This window comes from Labeo rohita, chromosome 21, assembly GCF_022985175.1.
Source record: "Labeo rohita strain BAU-BD-2019 chromosome 21, IGBB_LRoh.1.0, whole genome shotgun sequence".
Taxonomy (NCBI): Eukaryota; Metazoa; Chordata; class Actinopteri; order Cypriniformes; family Cyprinidae; genus Labeo; species Labeo rohita.
The window spans coordinates 27,107,774-27,125,179 of record NC_066889.1 but is presented as its reverse complement, the minus strand read 5'-3'; the positions used below and the strand labels follow the sequence as shown (position 1 = coordinate 27,125,179).

At 34.9% G+C, this 17,406-nt stretch overlaps 2 protein-coding genes across 2 annotated transcripts; both read left to right on the top strand.

Annotated features, from left to right (window-relative positions):
• The first annotated feature begins 552 nt into the window (after positions 1-552).
• On the top strand, positions 553-2,455 carry LOC127152910 (urokinase plasminogen activator surface receptor-like). Its single transcript, XM_051093806.1, has 5 exons — positions 553-786; positions 882-989; positions 1,272-1,403; positions 1,591-1,701; positions 2,081-2,455. Exons 1-5 carry the CDS (start codon positions 738-740, stop codon positions 2,365-2,367), a joined length of 687 nt encoding a protein of 228 aa, XP_050949763.1. The 5' UTR covers positions 553-737; the 3' UTR covers positions 2,368-2,455.
• A 3,248-nt stretch (positions 2,456-5,703) lies between these two features.
• Positions 5,704-13,194, top strand: stbd1 (starch binding domain 1). The gene is made up of 2 exons (XM_051093263.1): positions 5,704-6,111; positions 8,863-13,194. Exons 1-2 carry the CDS (start codon positions 5,838-5,840, stop codon positions 10,215-10,217), a joined length of 1,629 nt encoding a protein of 542 aa, XP_050949220.1. The 5' UTR covers positions 5,704-5,837; the 3' UTR covers positions 10,218-13,194.
• Positions 13,195-17,406: the final 4,212 nt, after the last annotated feature.

Here is a 17,406-nt window from a genome sequence, read left to right as displayed (position 1 = left end):
CTGAACACAAGTTCACAAATAAAATATATTGTTTAAACTGTTACTGCCTTGAGTTAATATGTATATTAAAATAACACTAACTTGATGAGATTCATACCTGGCTTTAATAAACAGAATATTGATTACACTGTTAATGTAAAAATATAAAATAGATTTTTGTTATATAGTGTAAGTAATGTTTATTTAACCAAGAAAGTGTGACTGGCACATAAATTTACATTTAATTTAATATATGTGACCCTGGAACACAAAACCAGTCGTAAATACCCATATTTGTAGCAACAGCCAAAAACTACTTTTTTTTAATGCCAAAAATCATTAGGATATTAAGTAAAAATCATGTCTCGTGAAAATATTTTGTAAATTTCCGACCATAAATATATCAAAACCTAACCCTGATTTTGTCCAGACTAAAGTGATTGTTTAGAAAGAAAGAAAGAAAGAAAAAGAAAAAGAAAAAGAAAAAGAAAAAGAAAAAGAAGAAAACTGTAAATTGCTACCCCCCATGTTGTTCCAAACTTATATATGATATCATTTTAATCTGCGGGAAATTATATTATAAACCGCATTTGGGTCCAAATAACATTAAACCTTTACTGTATAAACTATTATGTATGTATCATCTTCTTTTTGTCTTTCTGTGAAACTGATTTTTTTTATAAAGTCACACCCCTTCTGTTAAGCTATAAAATGAGCACCGAAACAGGCATGTTCTCATATTCACCTCCTGATCAAAGATGGATCTGCAACTCTCAGTTTTTCTTCTGTTCGCTCTTTTCACTGCAGGTACAGACAAATAGTTTCGTTTGTGAAGCTGATGAAAGCTAATACAGAAAATTGATGTTTCTTTCTCACTGTCTCTCTCTTTTTAATTTCTAAAGGACACTCTCTCAGCTGTTATCAGTGCCCTGGCACTACCTCAGACTCTTGTGTACAGAGCACATGCAGCAATGAATCATCCAGCTGCTTAGCTGCAACAGTATATAGCGGTAAGTCCAGTATGATGGATAGAAATATACTATTATAATTTCTAGAACTTTTACAGAATCTATAAATGAATAGAATTGTGTTAGAATGTTCTATAGGTTAATATTTTTGTTTTCTCTCAAATAATTAATCTATAATTTGTCATTTCATTTTTTTTTAATTAATAATACAAGTTTTCTTTGATACATTACGGAAACTTTCTACTTTATCAAATTTAGAATTTATTTTTCATCAAAACTATGTGTAGCTGAACTGTTCTTTCCTGTATGATTTGTGTTTTCTAGGTGACAACAGAACAGTAGCTAAAGGTTGTTTTATTTCCAATGGCTGCCCAACCGGGTCCGTCCACCTCGGCAGTATAAAAGCCTCTTTGTACTGCTGTACCACAGACCTGTGTAATGCCCAAGATGCTCCAGGTATTGTACTTCACACCCAACAGCATAAGTTAATCAACCAAAAAAACGTTTCTTTGACAGGCAGAGCAATTTTATGAAAGATTATGAGGACAAATGGTTTTTTTTTTGATACAATGAGCACTTGTTTGGTGTGCACAATAAAACCAGGACCATGTAAACAAAGCGCATCTATTTTTTCCACCTATAGATCCCAAGAACAACACTGCCAATGGAAAGATGTGTTACTATTGTGATGGACAGAACTGCTCAAAGACTTTGAGCTGTTCAGGGACTGAAGACCGCTGTTTTACACAATCAGGTAAGAAACTGGATTAAAAGCATTATTTGTATCCCTTCAATATTTGAGCTTTTGATAAAGTTTGCATACACTCTTTTAAAAATAAAGGTGCTTCATGATGCCATAGACTAAACTTTTTTATTTAAATGGTTCTATCTGAAGAACCTTTCCTTTCACAAACGTTTCTTTGTGACGAAAGAAGGTTCTTGGGATAATAAAAAGGTAAGAAAGGAATGGTTCTTTGTGGAACCAAAAATGGTTCTTCTATGGCATTGCTGTTAAGAGCCTTTTAAAGCACCTTTATTTTTAAGAGTGTTCTAATTTCCAGCTTAGATAGTACATTTAATATCACCTCAGCTTTGATTCATGAATCCACTTCTGTTTTCTTTGTTCTCATCAGGGACTTTTAATGGCCATTTACTGGTTTACAAAGGCTGTGTCTCCAAATCTCTTTGTGATTCCACAACATTTAATCCGATTGTTTCAAACTTCACATGCTGTGAAGGGAACCTGTGTAATGGTAATACTGATGTCACCCAGAGCACCACCCAAAGCACCACCACCCAGGCCGCCACTACTAAGAGCTCCACCCAGGGCACCACCAAGGGTGCTAGCGGTGCTCAGAGCGTCACTCAGAGCTTCCTGTTCCTCTGCTTTTCTCTGCTGTCCTTCATCCTGCTGCACTGAATCCAGCAGCTCTTCAGATTCAACAATGAGACACACTGTACAGAATATAGAGCTTACGTTTTTTCTCTACTATATTTGACATGTTGTGATGTATTTAAAAAGATGTACAAAATCTGATTAATTATAAACAAATATGTACAGTTTTATGAATTAAAAGTATAACAATGACCTTTTCTGTTTATTTTTTTTTTTTAAACTGCAAAATGCATGCAGTCAGAAGACATTATTATCTACTATACATTAGTCAAAGGATTTCAGTCATTTGAAAAGAGCTAAACTAACATAATAGTAATTAAGTTACTAGCTGAGTGATATGTTTTTGATTTTCAAGAGCAAGGTCAACAATAGCCTTTATAATGCTGATATTTACAGCATAATTTAACTAGACAGAAAACATCTGATGACAAACTTAGATACTGGTTTATGTCAAAGTTTAAAATAACATTTAAAAGCTTGAATTTTGAAGGTTTCAGGTAACATATTAGACTATTTAGACAGCATGAGACTTATATGACAACACAAAAAGTGTTTAAAAGTGTTTTAACCTCCTGAGACCCTGCATCCTCGTATGAGGGCATTATATTTTAGTGAATTCCTCTGAGACTATTTTTTTCACAGTCTGGATGTCCTGTACAGAGCACATTCAGGCCTTTTCAGAGATACTAAATGTTTGGACATTTCACCATGACTACTCCATCTCCTTGGTCATCGAAACTATCTAATATTAATTTAGTGGCACTTTTATGGAAATATGATCATATTTTGTAATTGTCATTTAAATCTGACTATGTGTGTTAAAAATCAACATGTTATGGGGTTTCAAATCAAAATATGACTACGAAACAGGACGTTGATTTCACACATGCCCTCATATGAGGACACCGGGACGAAAACCATGTTTATTACACATTTTGGGAGACACAAATAAATCAATAGGGAAAGAAATTATGTTACAATATTCTTATGAAATATTATATATTATTATGAAAATCTTGTCAATTATTACTCCCATTATTACACTTCTTTTTCATTACATGTTGCCCCAAAATATGCAAATTAGATTTCATATTAGCAAATTAACATTAATATGCAAATTAGATTTAGTTTATAGATACATTGTATATCATAAGAAAAAAACAAAACAATCATGGCCATTTTACACACATTTTGCATAAAGAAAAATTGTATGTAAAATTATTCTGTTACAGTTGAGACTCATTTTTATACAAAGTTTGGTAAAAAAAAAATAATAATAAATAAAAAATCCTGAAAATGTATTGGTGATTTAAAAAAAAACATGTAAAACTTGTTTTTGCCTATGCATGTTCATTGATGTCTTTTTATTTTTTTTTTTTTTTTTTTTTTTTTTTAATGCTGTAAACAATATAATGACTATTTTTTTACTACTTTTTTCCCTGGGTCTCAGGAGGTTAGGACTGCTGATTGCTGGGAGTTCCTGTATTTTTAGTCAATGGTAAATTAGTCAGTTTTAGTCAAATCTAGTTTAGTAAATTTAGCATGCTGTTAGAATGTTTCTAACATGATTTAACATTTGGCTAGCATTTTTAACACGCTGCTGGTATGTTTTAGCAAGTTGCTAACATGATTTAGCACGTTCCTATTTGTTTTAACAAGTTGCTAACATGTTTTAGCACGTTCCTAGATTTTTTTTTTTGCTAGCATGCTTCAATAGACCTAATAAATAAATAAAGAAGCAGTTATTTAAATAAAAAATTGCATTTAGCATGATTTGCCAGCAGGCGGCAGCAGATGATCTCTTGTACCAAAACAACACCTTTGCACTTGCAGATGTGGAAGAAGCTAAGCAACTGAACCAAACTTGCTTTAAACGAAAATCTTAATCTTCTAAACTCCCCTGATAATTGACAGTGCTTTTTGATTGGCCTCACTGACACTAGTCAGCAGATCAATTCATGGATAAAGGAAAAACTGTTGCAGGAAATGTAACCGTTTTATCAGAGGGTGCAAAGATCAAATGATGACCATTATGGATGTTTGAGCTCAAATCTAATCTTGGTATTTGACATGACAATAATATTAATGTCTTTTACTCAAGCAGTCACATGGGTTCATAAAAATATTGTGTATGTGTCTCTTGTACAACCAAAATCAAAACATCCACAGCAAACTACTGTCTGATCAATTAGGTTATCAGATATATCTGTGCTGCTTTATTTAAATCTAAAGTGAGTGCATGTTTAATCAGTAACTGAAATAACATAGTCCCATTCTGAGCAAAAGACCCACCGTATCAGCAAAACTGACTGTGACTGAGTAAAAGAGCTGCAGTGTGTCTCTGACCTAGCTGTTATTTTTGGGACAAAACTACTAAAATTGTCAGCAGAGTTAAATAAAAAATATTTCTATTGTGTACGCCATTAAAGGGAAAATGCAGTTTATAAATAAATATAAATATATTCTTTTTAAATTTGTTGCATTTTTTAGGTGCAAGGTAATGTGCAATGTGCAATATTGCTTGTAACACTACAGAAGCCCTGAACTGCAATGTAAAAAAGAATTATGAATAAATAAATACACTTAAAACAAGCAAAAAAAAATTAAAAACATAAACAAAATGCAAAATAAAAATACAAAATTAAAAAATATGAATATAAAGAATCAATGCAAATTAAAAAAATATATATATATATATATATATATAAATTCATTTTTTAAAAAATTAAAGGGAGAAAATTAAAATCTCCTTGTGGTTCAGAGCTTTCATATACAAAATTGCTGAATGAATGAATGCACAAATTAATACTTAAATGAACGAATGAATAAATAAATAAATATTGGAGAAAAAAAAGAGCATGAACCATAAAAATGAACATGCACCATAAAAATAATAAAGTACTAATAAAATTATATTATTGTAACTAATAAAGTGGTAACACTTTACAATAAGGTTCATTAGTTAACTACATTAGTTAACGAACTAAGAACGAACAATACTACTACAGCATTTACTAATCTTAGTTAATGTTAATTTCAGCATTTACTAATGCATTGTTAAAATCAGAAGTTTTTTAACTTTAGTTAATGCACTGTGAACTAACAGAAATAAACAATGAACGACTGTATTTTATTAACTAACATTAAGATTAATGAATAGTGTAATAAATGTATTGTTCGTTGTTCTTTAATGTTAGTAAATACATTAACTAATGTTAACAAATGACACCTTATTGTACAGTGTTACCAATAAAGTACTTAAAAACTGAAAAATATCGAGCGAGCGATTGGTCGAGAGAGAGAGAGAGAGAGAGAGAGAGAGAGAGAGAGAGAGAGAGCGCGGCCCATTGGCAGCGCGCTCACCTGATTGCGGGGCTTCTTTTCATCTTCTGCCGCATCAACGGTCATTTCGCCCGCGGCGCTGAGAATGAAGTGATCACCCGCACCGCGTCACCTGCGCCGTTACATCTACATTGAGGCTTTTCACCCACAGCATGACCATGAAGAAGAGCAAACCGATTGCTCTGGACCGGCGCGATATTCATTCCCTTCTGGATGTGATCGGTGGCTTCGGTGCCGTAGTCGCCGTGGGGATCATTGCCATGCTGTCGGTGTGCGCCGCGTTCTTCATTTACCGCTCTTTTAGAGGTCAGCGCGGGAAGGGTGACGAGAATAACGGCAACGAAACGACGGTAGTGACGGAAGAAGGGAGCACGGCTCGGAGGAGGAAAAAAGAGAGGGATGATGATCGACCTAACGAGTCAACAGGTAAACCGGACAATTGTTGAAGCATAGTATGAGCACTGAATGTTTATGCGAGACTTTTTGGCAGTACCATACATAATATGTAATATTGGTGTCTAGAGAAACCACACGTTTCAACGTGACAACCAGAGATAGCAAAAATGTGTTTTGGTGAGGGGCCCGCGATTTTTGGCCAGTCAGAAAACTTAGCCAATCAGAAACGTTTTCTGCATGTCAATCACTTTGCGCGTTTGCTGACAGATATGTAGAGGGCGGGGTTTTGGAGATTGTGTTATTAATCTCGGTTATCGACACGTTTGTTATAATTGTAGACTTAAATCTAGATCTCACTCTACTGATATATTTTTTGGCTGTGACAACAAACAGGATATGATGTCATGCTTCAGTTTATAATAAATAATAAATAACGTAAACGTTCCAGTAGTCACACTTAGGCACAAAATATTAAATAATAATTCTGGGGTCAGTTTATTTTAAATAATACTTTTATTCAGCAAGAACGCATTAAATTGTTTAACAGAGACATTTAAGTCATTAATAATGTTGTGACATAATGTACTGTTTCTTGAGCAGCAAAACAGCATATTAAAATGATTTCTGAAGGATCATGTGACACTGAAGGAGTAATGATGCTGAAAATTCAGCTTTGCGTCACAGAAATATGTTAAAAGGGCCCTCACACCCGGGCTCACCCTCACCCAGTGGCTTTAGGAAAGCAGCGAACGGTGAGCAATATACATTTAAAGTGGTAAATATAGGAGGACAATGCCAGTCATTTATATGTGCCAAACTTCCTGCTGCCAGTTGGTGTCACTATGCCTAAAACTGAATATTGGCATGTAGATGTCTTCATGCCAGGTCTTTTAACATATGAAGTTTGGTGCGGATTGAACATGGTATGTTTGATTTAGTGTAAAACAAGTCATTTCCTGTTGCCAGCAGGTGGTGCTATGATTATAACGGAATATTGGCCTTTAGATGTATTCAGGCCAGGACTCTTATTAAATGTGTGAAGTTTGGGGCAGATCAGACATTGTATGGCTGAGTTACGACAACTTCTATTGCCATGGCAAAACATCAAAATTTGTCAGGCCGCCACGGACACGGCCTTTAACGAAAACTCAAGATTTTTGCAATTTTCCATCACAAAGGCCTTTAGATTAGACTGAACAAATAAAATGTTGATGTCATTAAATTTCTAGGAGGAGTTTGTTACAGCGTAAAACATGTCACTTCGCCATTGCCAGCAGGTGGCGCTATAAATATAAATGAATGTGGGCAGGTAGATCTCTTCAGGTCAGGACTCTTATCAAACATGTGAAGCTTGGGGCAGATCAGACATTGTATGCTAGAGTTATAACAACTTCCTGTTTCATGGTGAAACATCGAAATTTGTAAAGCTGCCACAGACACGCCCTTCAACTAAAATTCAAGATTTTCACAATTTAACGTCACAAAGGGCTTTAGATTACACTGACCAAATTTGATGTTGATCTGTTTAAACCTCAAGTAAGAGTTAGCTCGAGGGGCACTCCGTTGAAATTTTATGGGTGGCGCTATCGAGCCATTTTGCCACACCCACTTCTTAAATTTTCACCACTTTTGGCGTATGCAAAGTAGTTTTCGAGCATGAAACTACTGAGCAATTCCAGTAGGGTTCTCGCACCACTGGTGCTCTGGCTCGTAATATTTAGGCAATGTTAAATTGTTAGGCAATGTTAAATTGTTAGGCAATGTTACATTTTTAGGCAATGTTAAATTGCGTAGATATCAAGTATTCGTTAAAGGGCGTGTCCGTGGCAGCCTGACAAAGTTCGATGTTTCACCATGGGAATAGAAGGTGTTGTAGCTCAGCCATACAATGTCCAATCTGTTTTCCTAAAGCCACCAGGTGGTGGTGAGCCAGGGCCCTTTCAATTTATAATGTATTAAAATAGAAAACAGTTCTTTTCAGCTGTAACAATTCACAGTACTGTTCTTACTGAATCGTTGATCAAATAAATGCAGCCTTGGTTAAAAAATTAAACATTTAACAGACCCCAAACTTTTCTGCAGCACTGCAAACAGTTTTTTTTTTTTTTTTTAATTCAGCATTTTTGTATTTGCACACTTAATTCTGATCAGTCTTTTCTTTCTAATATCTCTTTAACCATCTAACCGTTTACCAGGTCTTCACATTGCAGAGGCAGAAAAGAAGCTTTGTCGTGTCTGAATGTTTGCTGGCTATTATATTCCACGATCTTGTGCATGCTGTTTTGGGGGTTGGCTGAAAGTGACAGTGACTCTCGTGTTCAGCTGCCAAGAATACAAGATAAACCGAGCGTCGTGACAGTGCAGAGTTGAAGGCAGCTCTGATGCAGCATTTCATTTCATAGAGACAAAAGCCTGAAACATACACATAAACATTATTATGAGTCCTAAAGTTTATTTTTTCTCTAGTTTTACGCTGCTTGGTTACTGATGTTGATTTATTACTTACCAAGGTCCCTCAGTAAGTAACCTACTTCAACTGCAGGGCAATTACACTGACTATTTTTGGATTTAAAAACAGTGGCATGCACTTTTCCCATGAACTGACTGTTTTTCTCCTTACAGATATTGTTTAACAACCATTAAATCAATGAAAACATTAATTCACCAAAACATTTTGAGTCAAAATAAGGATGAAAAAGATGTAAAGTGATAAAAAAGACCCATATAAATGTTTGATCACTTAGAGCGCAGGTGACGTAATGCATTTTTGTTCTCTTGTAGGAGATGAAAAGCAGGAGAAGTGCAGTGAATCCACTAACCTCTCATCCACCGACAGCATGCTCCTTCCTACTGAGGTGCCAGAGAAAGACCTGAATGAAAGCACTCTTAAGGACTTGGAGGAGATTACAGATGAGCTTCTAACAGACTTGGAACCTGAAATGGGAGATAAAACAGATTCTGATTTGGATCAGTGCGTGGAAATGGATCCTGATGAAAACACAGAATGTGAGGAACATATTCAGCAAGATGACGATGATGGTGAATGTGAGGTTTTGGATGATGTGAGTGTAGGTTTGACCCAGTTGGGGAATTCTGTTAATAAGGAAACTGAGGAATATCTTGACAAATCTGTAAGTTTAGAAGCAGACGAACCGTCTGAAACTGAAAGCGCTCGGGAGATCATTTATCAGAGACATCAAGATCACATCACAACTCAAAGCAATTCTTCATTAGACCAAGCCCCATCCAATCCTAGTAAGATCCAATTAGAGGAACACATCAAGACGTCAACAGTGGAAGACGTGGAGAACACGAGCAAGAAGTTTGAAGACCATCATGATTGGCGTTTTCCACGAACAAATAACTTTGATTGCTGTTGCTGTGATAAAAAGACGGATTCGATGGAGAAAATGAAGGGCCAGCCATGGTTTCAAAGTGGAAGCTACACCACAGACGCCGTAAACCTGAGCCCGGCCGTGGAAACGATGGTCAACCACAGCGGCAGGTTTGACTTCCAGAATTACTTGGGTTTCCAAATTGATAATACATTCATGGGTGGGTCTTCACCACAGGTGAGCCTTTCACAAGAAAAAAAGAAAACCGATGAAGAGGATGCGGAGAAAAAACTTGAAAAGAATGAGATCAGCATCATGGATGCCATTATGGACAATAACGAGTGGCTAAATGTAGGTGCACCAGAGTTCAAAGATCTTCCTTGGCTTACACCAACTGCAACTGAAGAAAAACAAACACAACAGGGGCAAGCCAAGACTGGTTTAGCCAACGATGAAGAAGAACCGGCGAATAAAAGAGTAGCGACCGTTCCGCCTTTATCGCAAACGGTTAACGTGACCTTCAGGATTCATTACATCACATACTCTTCTAGCCAGCTGGTGGCTGTTACCGGGAGCCTGCAGGAACTGGGGAACTGGGAGAGATTTGTTCCACTACAGAAAGCCAAGGACGGCTTCTGGGCCAACACTGTAAGCCTCCCTGTGGAGAGCCAGGTGGAGTGGAAGTTCATCCTGGTGGAAGACGGAAGGATCTCTCGCTGGGAGGAGTGTGGAAACCGCTTTCTCTTTTTAACAAGCCAAGATGAAGACGTCTATCTTGATAAGTGCTGGGGATGTTGTTGAACTCAACGGTGACTATCTTCTAGGGCTGCACGATTAATCTATATACAGTTTAAATAAATATAAATATCCACCTTATTCTTAAACAAGACTTCCGGGTCATTAGCTGCTATAGAAAAAATAATGTGAAGAATAACAATGTGCAGTAAACAGTAAAACTGTTTACGCTACAAACCAGTGTGTTCATAAATAAAATAATACATTAAAATAATATGATATGACACCAGTTTGCAATATCAAGCCAATATCAGTTATCCAGAGCGTCTCAAAGCGGCTCAGTTCACAGTAAATTCCGCTTTACACAAACTCTGCATCTTCTCCGCAATTTGGAAACACAACATGCGCCATCCATCTTCCCATTTTGTAATGAGAAGCGCTCATTAACAAACAAGAAGCGTTCCTGCGGTTTGCAGTCAAAATAAAAGTTCGTTTGAAAATAAATAAAGACAGCCATAAAGTTTAGTGTTGTAATTTTACAGTTGTAATGTAAAATGAATTAATTATTATTATATTATTTTTCTTAAATATTCCATTTTTTTTTATTTGACAATGAAATATTGCAGTAGTAATATTTATATTGTGTTTTTAGTACATTTTAGATTTTTATTTAATAGCAACTACAATTACGAATAATTTTATCATTATTACTTTATAGCTATAGTGATATATACATTACCAGTCAAAAGTTTTTAAAAGATTTTTAGTATTGTTAATAAATAAGTCTCTTCTCCTCACCAAGCCTGCATTTATTTGATCAAAAGTACAGCCAAAAAAAAAAAAAAAAGCTTTTTGCATCATTACTCCAGTCAAATGATCCTTCAGAAATAATTATAATATTCTGATACGCTGCTCAAAAAACATTTATTATTATTATGTTTTTAAAAAAAAAAAAGCTAAGTAGATTTTTTTTAGGTTTCTTTGATGAATAGAAAGTTCAGAAGAACAGCGTTTATCTGAAATAGAAATCTTTTGTAACATTATAAATGTCTTTAATTTAAAGCATCCTTGCTAAATAAAAGTATTAATTTCTATATATATATATATATTTTTTTTTTTTTTAAATGTAAAAAAATACTGACTTTAAGCTTTTGAATGGTATAGTGCATAATGTTACAAAAGTTTTTTATTTCAGATAAATGCTGATCTTTGGATCTTTCTATTTATCAAAGAAACCTGAAAAATGTACTCAGCTGTATTAAATATTGATAATAATAATAATAAATGTTTCTTAAACAGCAAATCAGCATATTAGAGTGATTTCTGAAGAATCGTGTGAAACTGAAGACTGGAGTAATGATGCTGAAAACTTTGCTTTGATCACAAGAATAAAATTACATTTTAAAATATATTCAAATAGAAAGCAGTTATTTTTAAATAGTACAAATATTTCACAATATTATTTTGCTGTATTTTGGATCAAACAAATGCAGGCTTGGTGAGCAGAAGGGACTTCTTTAAAAAGCATTAAAAAATCTTACTGTTCAAAAACTTTTGACTGCTAGTGTATAATCAATATATTGCAGCACTAACAAGCACATCAAACCTCAATTTTTAATCACATTTTAAGCTTGTGCAAATTCCCCAAATCGTGCAGCCCTACTATCTTCTTCCAACTCTTTACAGCAATAATAATCCATAGTGCATTATTGAAATCCAATGTGTATGATTATATTCTAATATTATTAATTATTACCGAATTATTCCATTAAAGCATGAGGCTGTGGAACTGTTACTATAGCAATAAGATTATAATATTACAAATATGCACTTTTTTACGGCAATAAATGTGTTGATTATATCCAGTTAAAAATGTCTGCCCTTAAAACTATAATCCTGTAACAGCGATGTACCAAAATTGAAAAAATCAAAGTCTTGTCTTTTATGTATAAGGGAAAATCCTAATGCTTCCAGAGGTTGAATACATCTCTTTTAAAGCATATCGCAAAATGTTTTGTGTGTGAACTATTATTTTAATCTAAAATGTTGCAAGAATCACACTGATCGTTTCATGATTTAGAAACATACTCTATGCAAGTGCACAAATGCAGACATGAATGCAAATATTCAATCCCGCTGTACATGCACGCATGATTGCATTAGAAACCTCAGCTCTCAGGGGAAGTCAGTTTCCTTAAAATGTGATTTTAATTGAATTATTTATTATTCAGGCTGCTAGCTATGCACATGTTGATCTAAAACAGAAAACTGACTGGAGAAGTCAATTTATGCTAACGCATTATAGCGCCCCTTGTGGTGAAACTGCAAATACAACACCTAGTTAAACTGCTTTTAAAATGACTGGCACATTTCAGAACACATCATACTTTGAATTGCTAGAAACTTTAGCGTTCACGTACTTGCATAGAGTATCTTTCAAGCCTGTGATATGATTTTCCAATAATGAATGCTGTGTGAACTGCTTGAGCAATGCAAAACCACCAGCCAAAAACTAAATTTTCTACGTAGCAGTTTGGCATCCAGCTCTTACTCTAATCTGTTAAAAGCTGACATAAAATCAGCTTAAACGTCCCAAATCCCAGCTTGGCCTGTCTGCATACAGCCTTTCCTTAGTTTAAAAGCTGCTGTTGCTTTAAGTCTATTACATCATTTAACATCAGTGACAATGACATGAGCATTTCTGCCGACGACATCACTGTAGCTTTGTTTGCCATCACTGTCAACTGCATGTGGCAGACTCTAATTAAGTATTTACAGTTTAGATAGCAATGAATTATACAAAAAATGTGAATACATTTTTTATTGTTTCACAACGATTGCCTTAAAATGAATAACCTTTGCTGCTTACACTTTTAAACTAAACAAGTGTATTTGTCTTATGGCTTCATTTGTTTTTGTTTTTATGTGAAATTCAGGTGTAATACTGTTTCTGACCTTTAAACGTATGTTTATCTGTCAATCAGTAAATGTCACTCAGCAAATTACTTAATTCAATAAAAATAAATTATTATATTGATAATGAGTCATTGTCCTGTGCACATGTGCCTCACTGTAATTTTTTTTTAATGAATTTTTGTGCCTCTTCAAACAAGTAAAGATCATGAGATCATTAACAAAAATTGACATTTTGAAACTTTTCGATAAGAAAAGCACAGGTTAAACTGCTTACAGAAGCTCTTTTTGACTGAGCAAGTCTGTATAGTTTGTACACAATTGTCAATACTAACTATAATCAATTTGACTTTCTTGGCCAATACAGCTTGGCTTAAAAGGAATGATTTTTGGTGTCCTTGACGTGTGAACAATATGATAAACTACCGTAATCAGAAATCTGACTCTGCTGCCCTAATGAAAAGACAGCGTTATATTGCGGTGCTTATTTTAGCTTTAATCCACTGCAGCACTATTTGCTGTTTTACTCCCCAAACAGGCAGTGACTTTGGCCTCTGATGGGATTGTGAAACATTTATGCGTTCAAAGAAATAATGAGACATTTGATGGAACATTCTAAATGTAATAGAAGATTTCATATTCTTTTTGATGACATCATTGTATTCTTTTTTCAAAGAGAATATCTGTGTATGTGCGACATATAAACAGATCTAGAGCTTTTGCATATGTGGCGTCATGAGTTTGCCTGAGCCCACAGGACTGTAAATGATTAATTTTACCACAACAAGAGTAATTTAAGGTCAGAAAATGAGCAAACTCAAACAAAAGAGAGAGATAAAGAGCCTAAAAATGAAAACCACGTTAGTTTAGACAAATATACGCCAGTCAAACCACATGCAGTGCATTCTGGAATTTGTAAATGTCTAAACTAGTCAGTTTGAGGTTAGTAAGTTTTGTAATGTTAAAATAAGTCTCTAATCCTCACCAAAAATATAGTAAAAACAGTCAAATTGTGAAATATTATTACCATTTAAAACAACTGCTTTCTATTTGAATATATTGTAAAACGCAATTTATTTCTGTGATGCAAAGTTGAATTTTCAGCATCATTACTCCAGTCTTCAGAAATCATTCTAATATGTTGAATTGCTCCTCAAGAAACATTTCTGATTATTATCAGTGACAAAGACAGCTGTGTTGCTTCATAACTGTGTTGCTGGAAATTTTTCTCAGGATTCTTTAGTGAACAGAAAATATCTAAATTGTCATGCAACAGTAAATACACTAATTCAGTAATTCATCAACAGAGTCATGATAACGGCCCCAGACAGAGACAGAAAACAGGTCATCTCTGAATATCCCAGCCTTCCTCAGAGAGAAAGAACTCCTGACTTTAGTCTAAAAGAAGTTTGGCTTTCAGTGGCCTAGTTTATCCCTATAAAAGAAAATGTCTAAAACAGCCTAAAGTGGCTACAATTAGTTTGTTTTCACTGCTGAGGCTTGTCTGTTTTGTTGGTTTTAAAGGCTAAGAGACTATCTAACCAAACAGGGAAGACCTACAAACTTACTTTGGGCTAGTTTAAGCATTTTCTCAACAGGAATAACCATGCATAAACTGATAAAATATATACCTGGAATGCAATGTAAGTTGCTTCAAATGCATCAATGCAAATATAAATACCTTGGTATTATATATTGGGATGAGTTTGAATTAGTTCGCATTATTGTGTTGTTTCTACTCCGCAGGCAGTTTAGCATGTGTTTATTTTAAAGGCGTTAAAGTGTGTGTGTCAAGCTGAAAAAGAGTTCAATGCTATTGCTTTTAATAGATATCTCATTTACACCCCGCAGGCTGCACTTTATTCCTGTGGGTTTCTATAACCAACAAAATTTACAACCAATTGACACCAGAGAGGGACACTGACACACAGCCAGAGGGGAGTTTATGTATCATATGACAAAGTATGACATTTTAGATCTATGCCGAGGTTGCAGGGTTTGTATTGCAGTGTTTGACCTCTGACCTCTCTATCTAACTCTCATGCAGGCGTCTCATCAAGACGTATGCTCGCTAGGCCTGCATTTCTTTGGTATAAAAATACAGTAAAATCAGTAATATTGTGAAAAATTATTGCAATTTAAAATAACTGTTTACTATTTGAATCTATTTTAAAATGTAATTTATTTTTGTGATGCAAAGCTGATTTTCAGCATCATTACTTCATATTTTTGTGGAAACCGATCTATCATATCATAGGCCTGGTGGTATATCAGAGGTTAACAATCCTTCCTTGTGTCCCAAAGCTCTTTACGTCTAACCCTGCTAAAGTGTGATTCATGAACTGAAATGTTGCTCAGTTACCTAATCACCACTGTGTTCTTGAGATCCAAGGAAACCGTCCCTGTAGTAAGTGCACTGTCAACGCAACACTAACATTTTTAAAGGAGCAGTTCACTCCAAAATGAAACTTCTGTCATTATTTAGTGACTCTTCTCCATTCTAGTTCTTATTTGTGTTAATGCACATTGACATATCAAGACATCCATAACTACATCACCCTCATGCTCATCTAATTATGAACACACACACACTCTAAAATTGATGTGCTTCCATCTAGATGCTCACACACTCTAGCATTACTGGCTTTAATGGAAATTCACTGCACTTGAGACTATTAATAAAACATATCTCTCTCTCATACTGCTATAGCCACATGACTGCTGTTGCCCTTCAACAGACCGCGCTATAAAAGGATAGTGTGCATGAAAGGCCAGAAAACAGAAATAGACTCCCTGGATAACAGAGCAAACCCACTGCGCTGACGGCCTTTAGTGGGTTATAGTGTCACACCTGCTTCAACCTGATTATTACGCTGCAAAACATCTGTATCCATCCCGATATTGCATTATGTTTTTGATGCAAAATTAAGTTCTGATATCTTGTTTAAATATTGATGCACTAGAAGCTAGTACTCTGAAGCAATTTCAGGCCAAAAAGGAAGTGCAGCGATTTCATCATAAAGTTCATTTACTTAGTGGGTTTTGGATGGATTGGGGATTTTGTTGAGTAAGGACATACTGAACTGTTTGAGCACACCGTGATCACATGAACTGCGAAACTAGGTCTTAACCGAGTGGTCGGCCACTATTGGCTTATCATCGTGTGTTTACAACAGCTAAAAAAATCGGCTTGTTCAATAAACTGAAAACAGCAAACTATTAAAAGTGGATTGATCTTGTTTTCTCTTGTTTTGATGTCAGAATATAAACAGTCATGCTCACAATGCATGCACACATTGAATAAACCAGTAAGGGTGTTTACATGCAAAGTGAAATTGGGGTAAAGGCCACAAAACCACATGTGCTGATCGTTTTTCACATTTTAAACTACCAGTCAAGAGTTTGGGACTTTTAATGTTTTTAAAAGAAGTCTCTTATGCTCATCAAATAAAGTAAAAAGAGTAATATTGTGAAACATTATTAAATTTTAAAATAACTTTTTATTTTAAATACATTTTCAAACGTATTTTTTTTGTAATATACATACAATTCAAATTAAAACATAGGGAGTAGAACTGTTTTCAACATTGAATGATTTCTGAAGACTGCAGTAATGATGCTGAAAATTCAGCTTTGCATCACATTAATAAATTGCATTTTAAAAAATATTCAAATAGAAAGCAGTTATTTAGAATCGTAATAATATTTCACAATATTACTGTTTTTACTGTGTTTTTAGTTAAATAAACGCAGCCTTAAACACTTATAACTCTGCTGACTCACATGTATGTACACATGAGATTTGTTTATTATGGCTAAGTGTGTATTTGTTTGTTGTACTGTTTATTGTTGCACTGAAATGCAATACTGTTCCTAAGAAGCTTTGAACACCGATGCTATTTTACTGGCAAACTCTCAGCACCTCTCAGCATGCAAACGCGGCGCTCATGTGTTTGTGTGCGCGTTACATAAATACAGGAAAACAAGCTGTCTGCTGCAGCGCCACTGTTTATTATCTACACTCATAAACATTTTAATCAAATTAAACATCAAACCCGAATTTAATTCTGCACTTTAAACAATTATAAACTTGTTTCTATTAAAATTAGACACTGTAAAGAGACCACCCAGACATTTACAGGTCAGTCCGGATTTGAAAATTAAAGCCTGTGCGTGCATTACTTTTGTTTTTTAAACTACAGTGTGCTTTGTCATGTTGGATGCTTCATTCTGCAATTATTAAATCTTCTCAGAGATCAAAACTGGAATAAATTAGCATTCTACACGTGTGTTTAGCGCCCTCTGACGGCCTCCGTGTGTACTAACACTGTTGTTTGTGGCA

Coding starts and splice junctions, on each gene's coding strand:
- LOC127152910 (XM_051093806.1), top strand. CDS start 738: ATGGATCTGCAACTCTCAGTTTTTCTTCTGTTCGCTCTTTTCACTGCA. Junction 1,404..1,590: donor TAATGCCCAAGATGCTCCAG/GTATTGTACTTC, acceptor TTCCACCTATAG/ATCCCAAGAACAACACTGCC. Junction 1,702..2,080: donor CCGCTGTTTTACACAATCAG/GTAAGAAACTGG, acceptor TGTTCTCATCAG/GGACTTTTAATGGCCATTTA.
- stbd1 (XM_051093263.1), top strand. CDS start 5,838: ATGACCATGAAGAAGAGCAAACCGATTGCTCTGGACCGGCGCGATATT. Junction 6,112..8,862: donor TCGACCTAACGAGTCAACAG/GTAAACCGGACA, acceptor GTTCTCTTGTAG/GAGATGAAAAGCAGGAGAAG.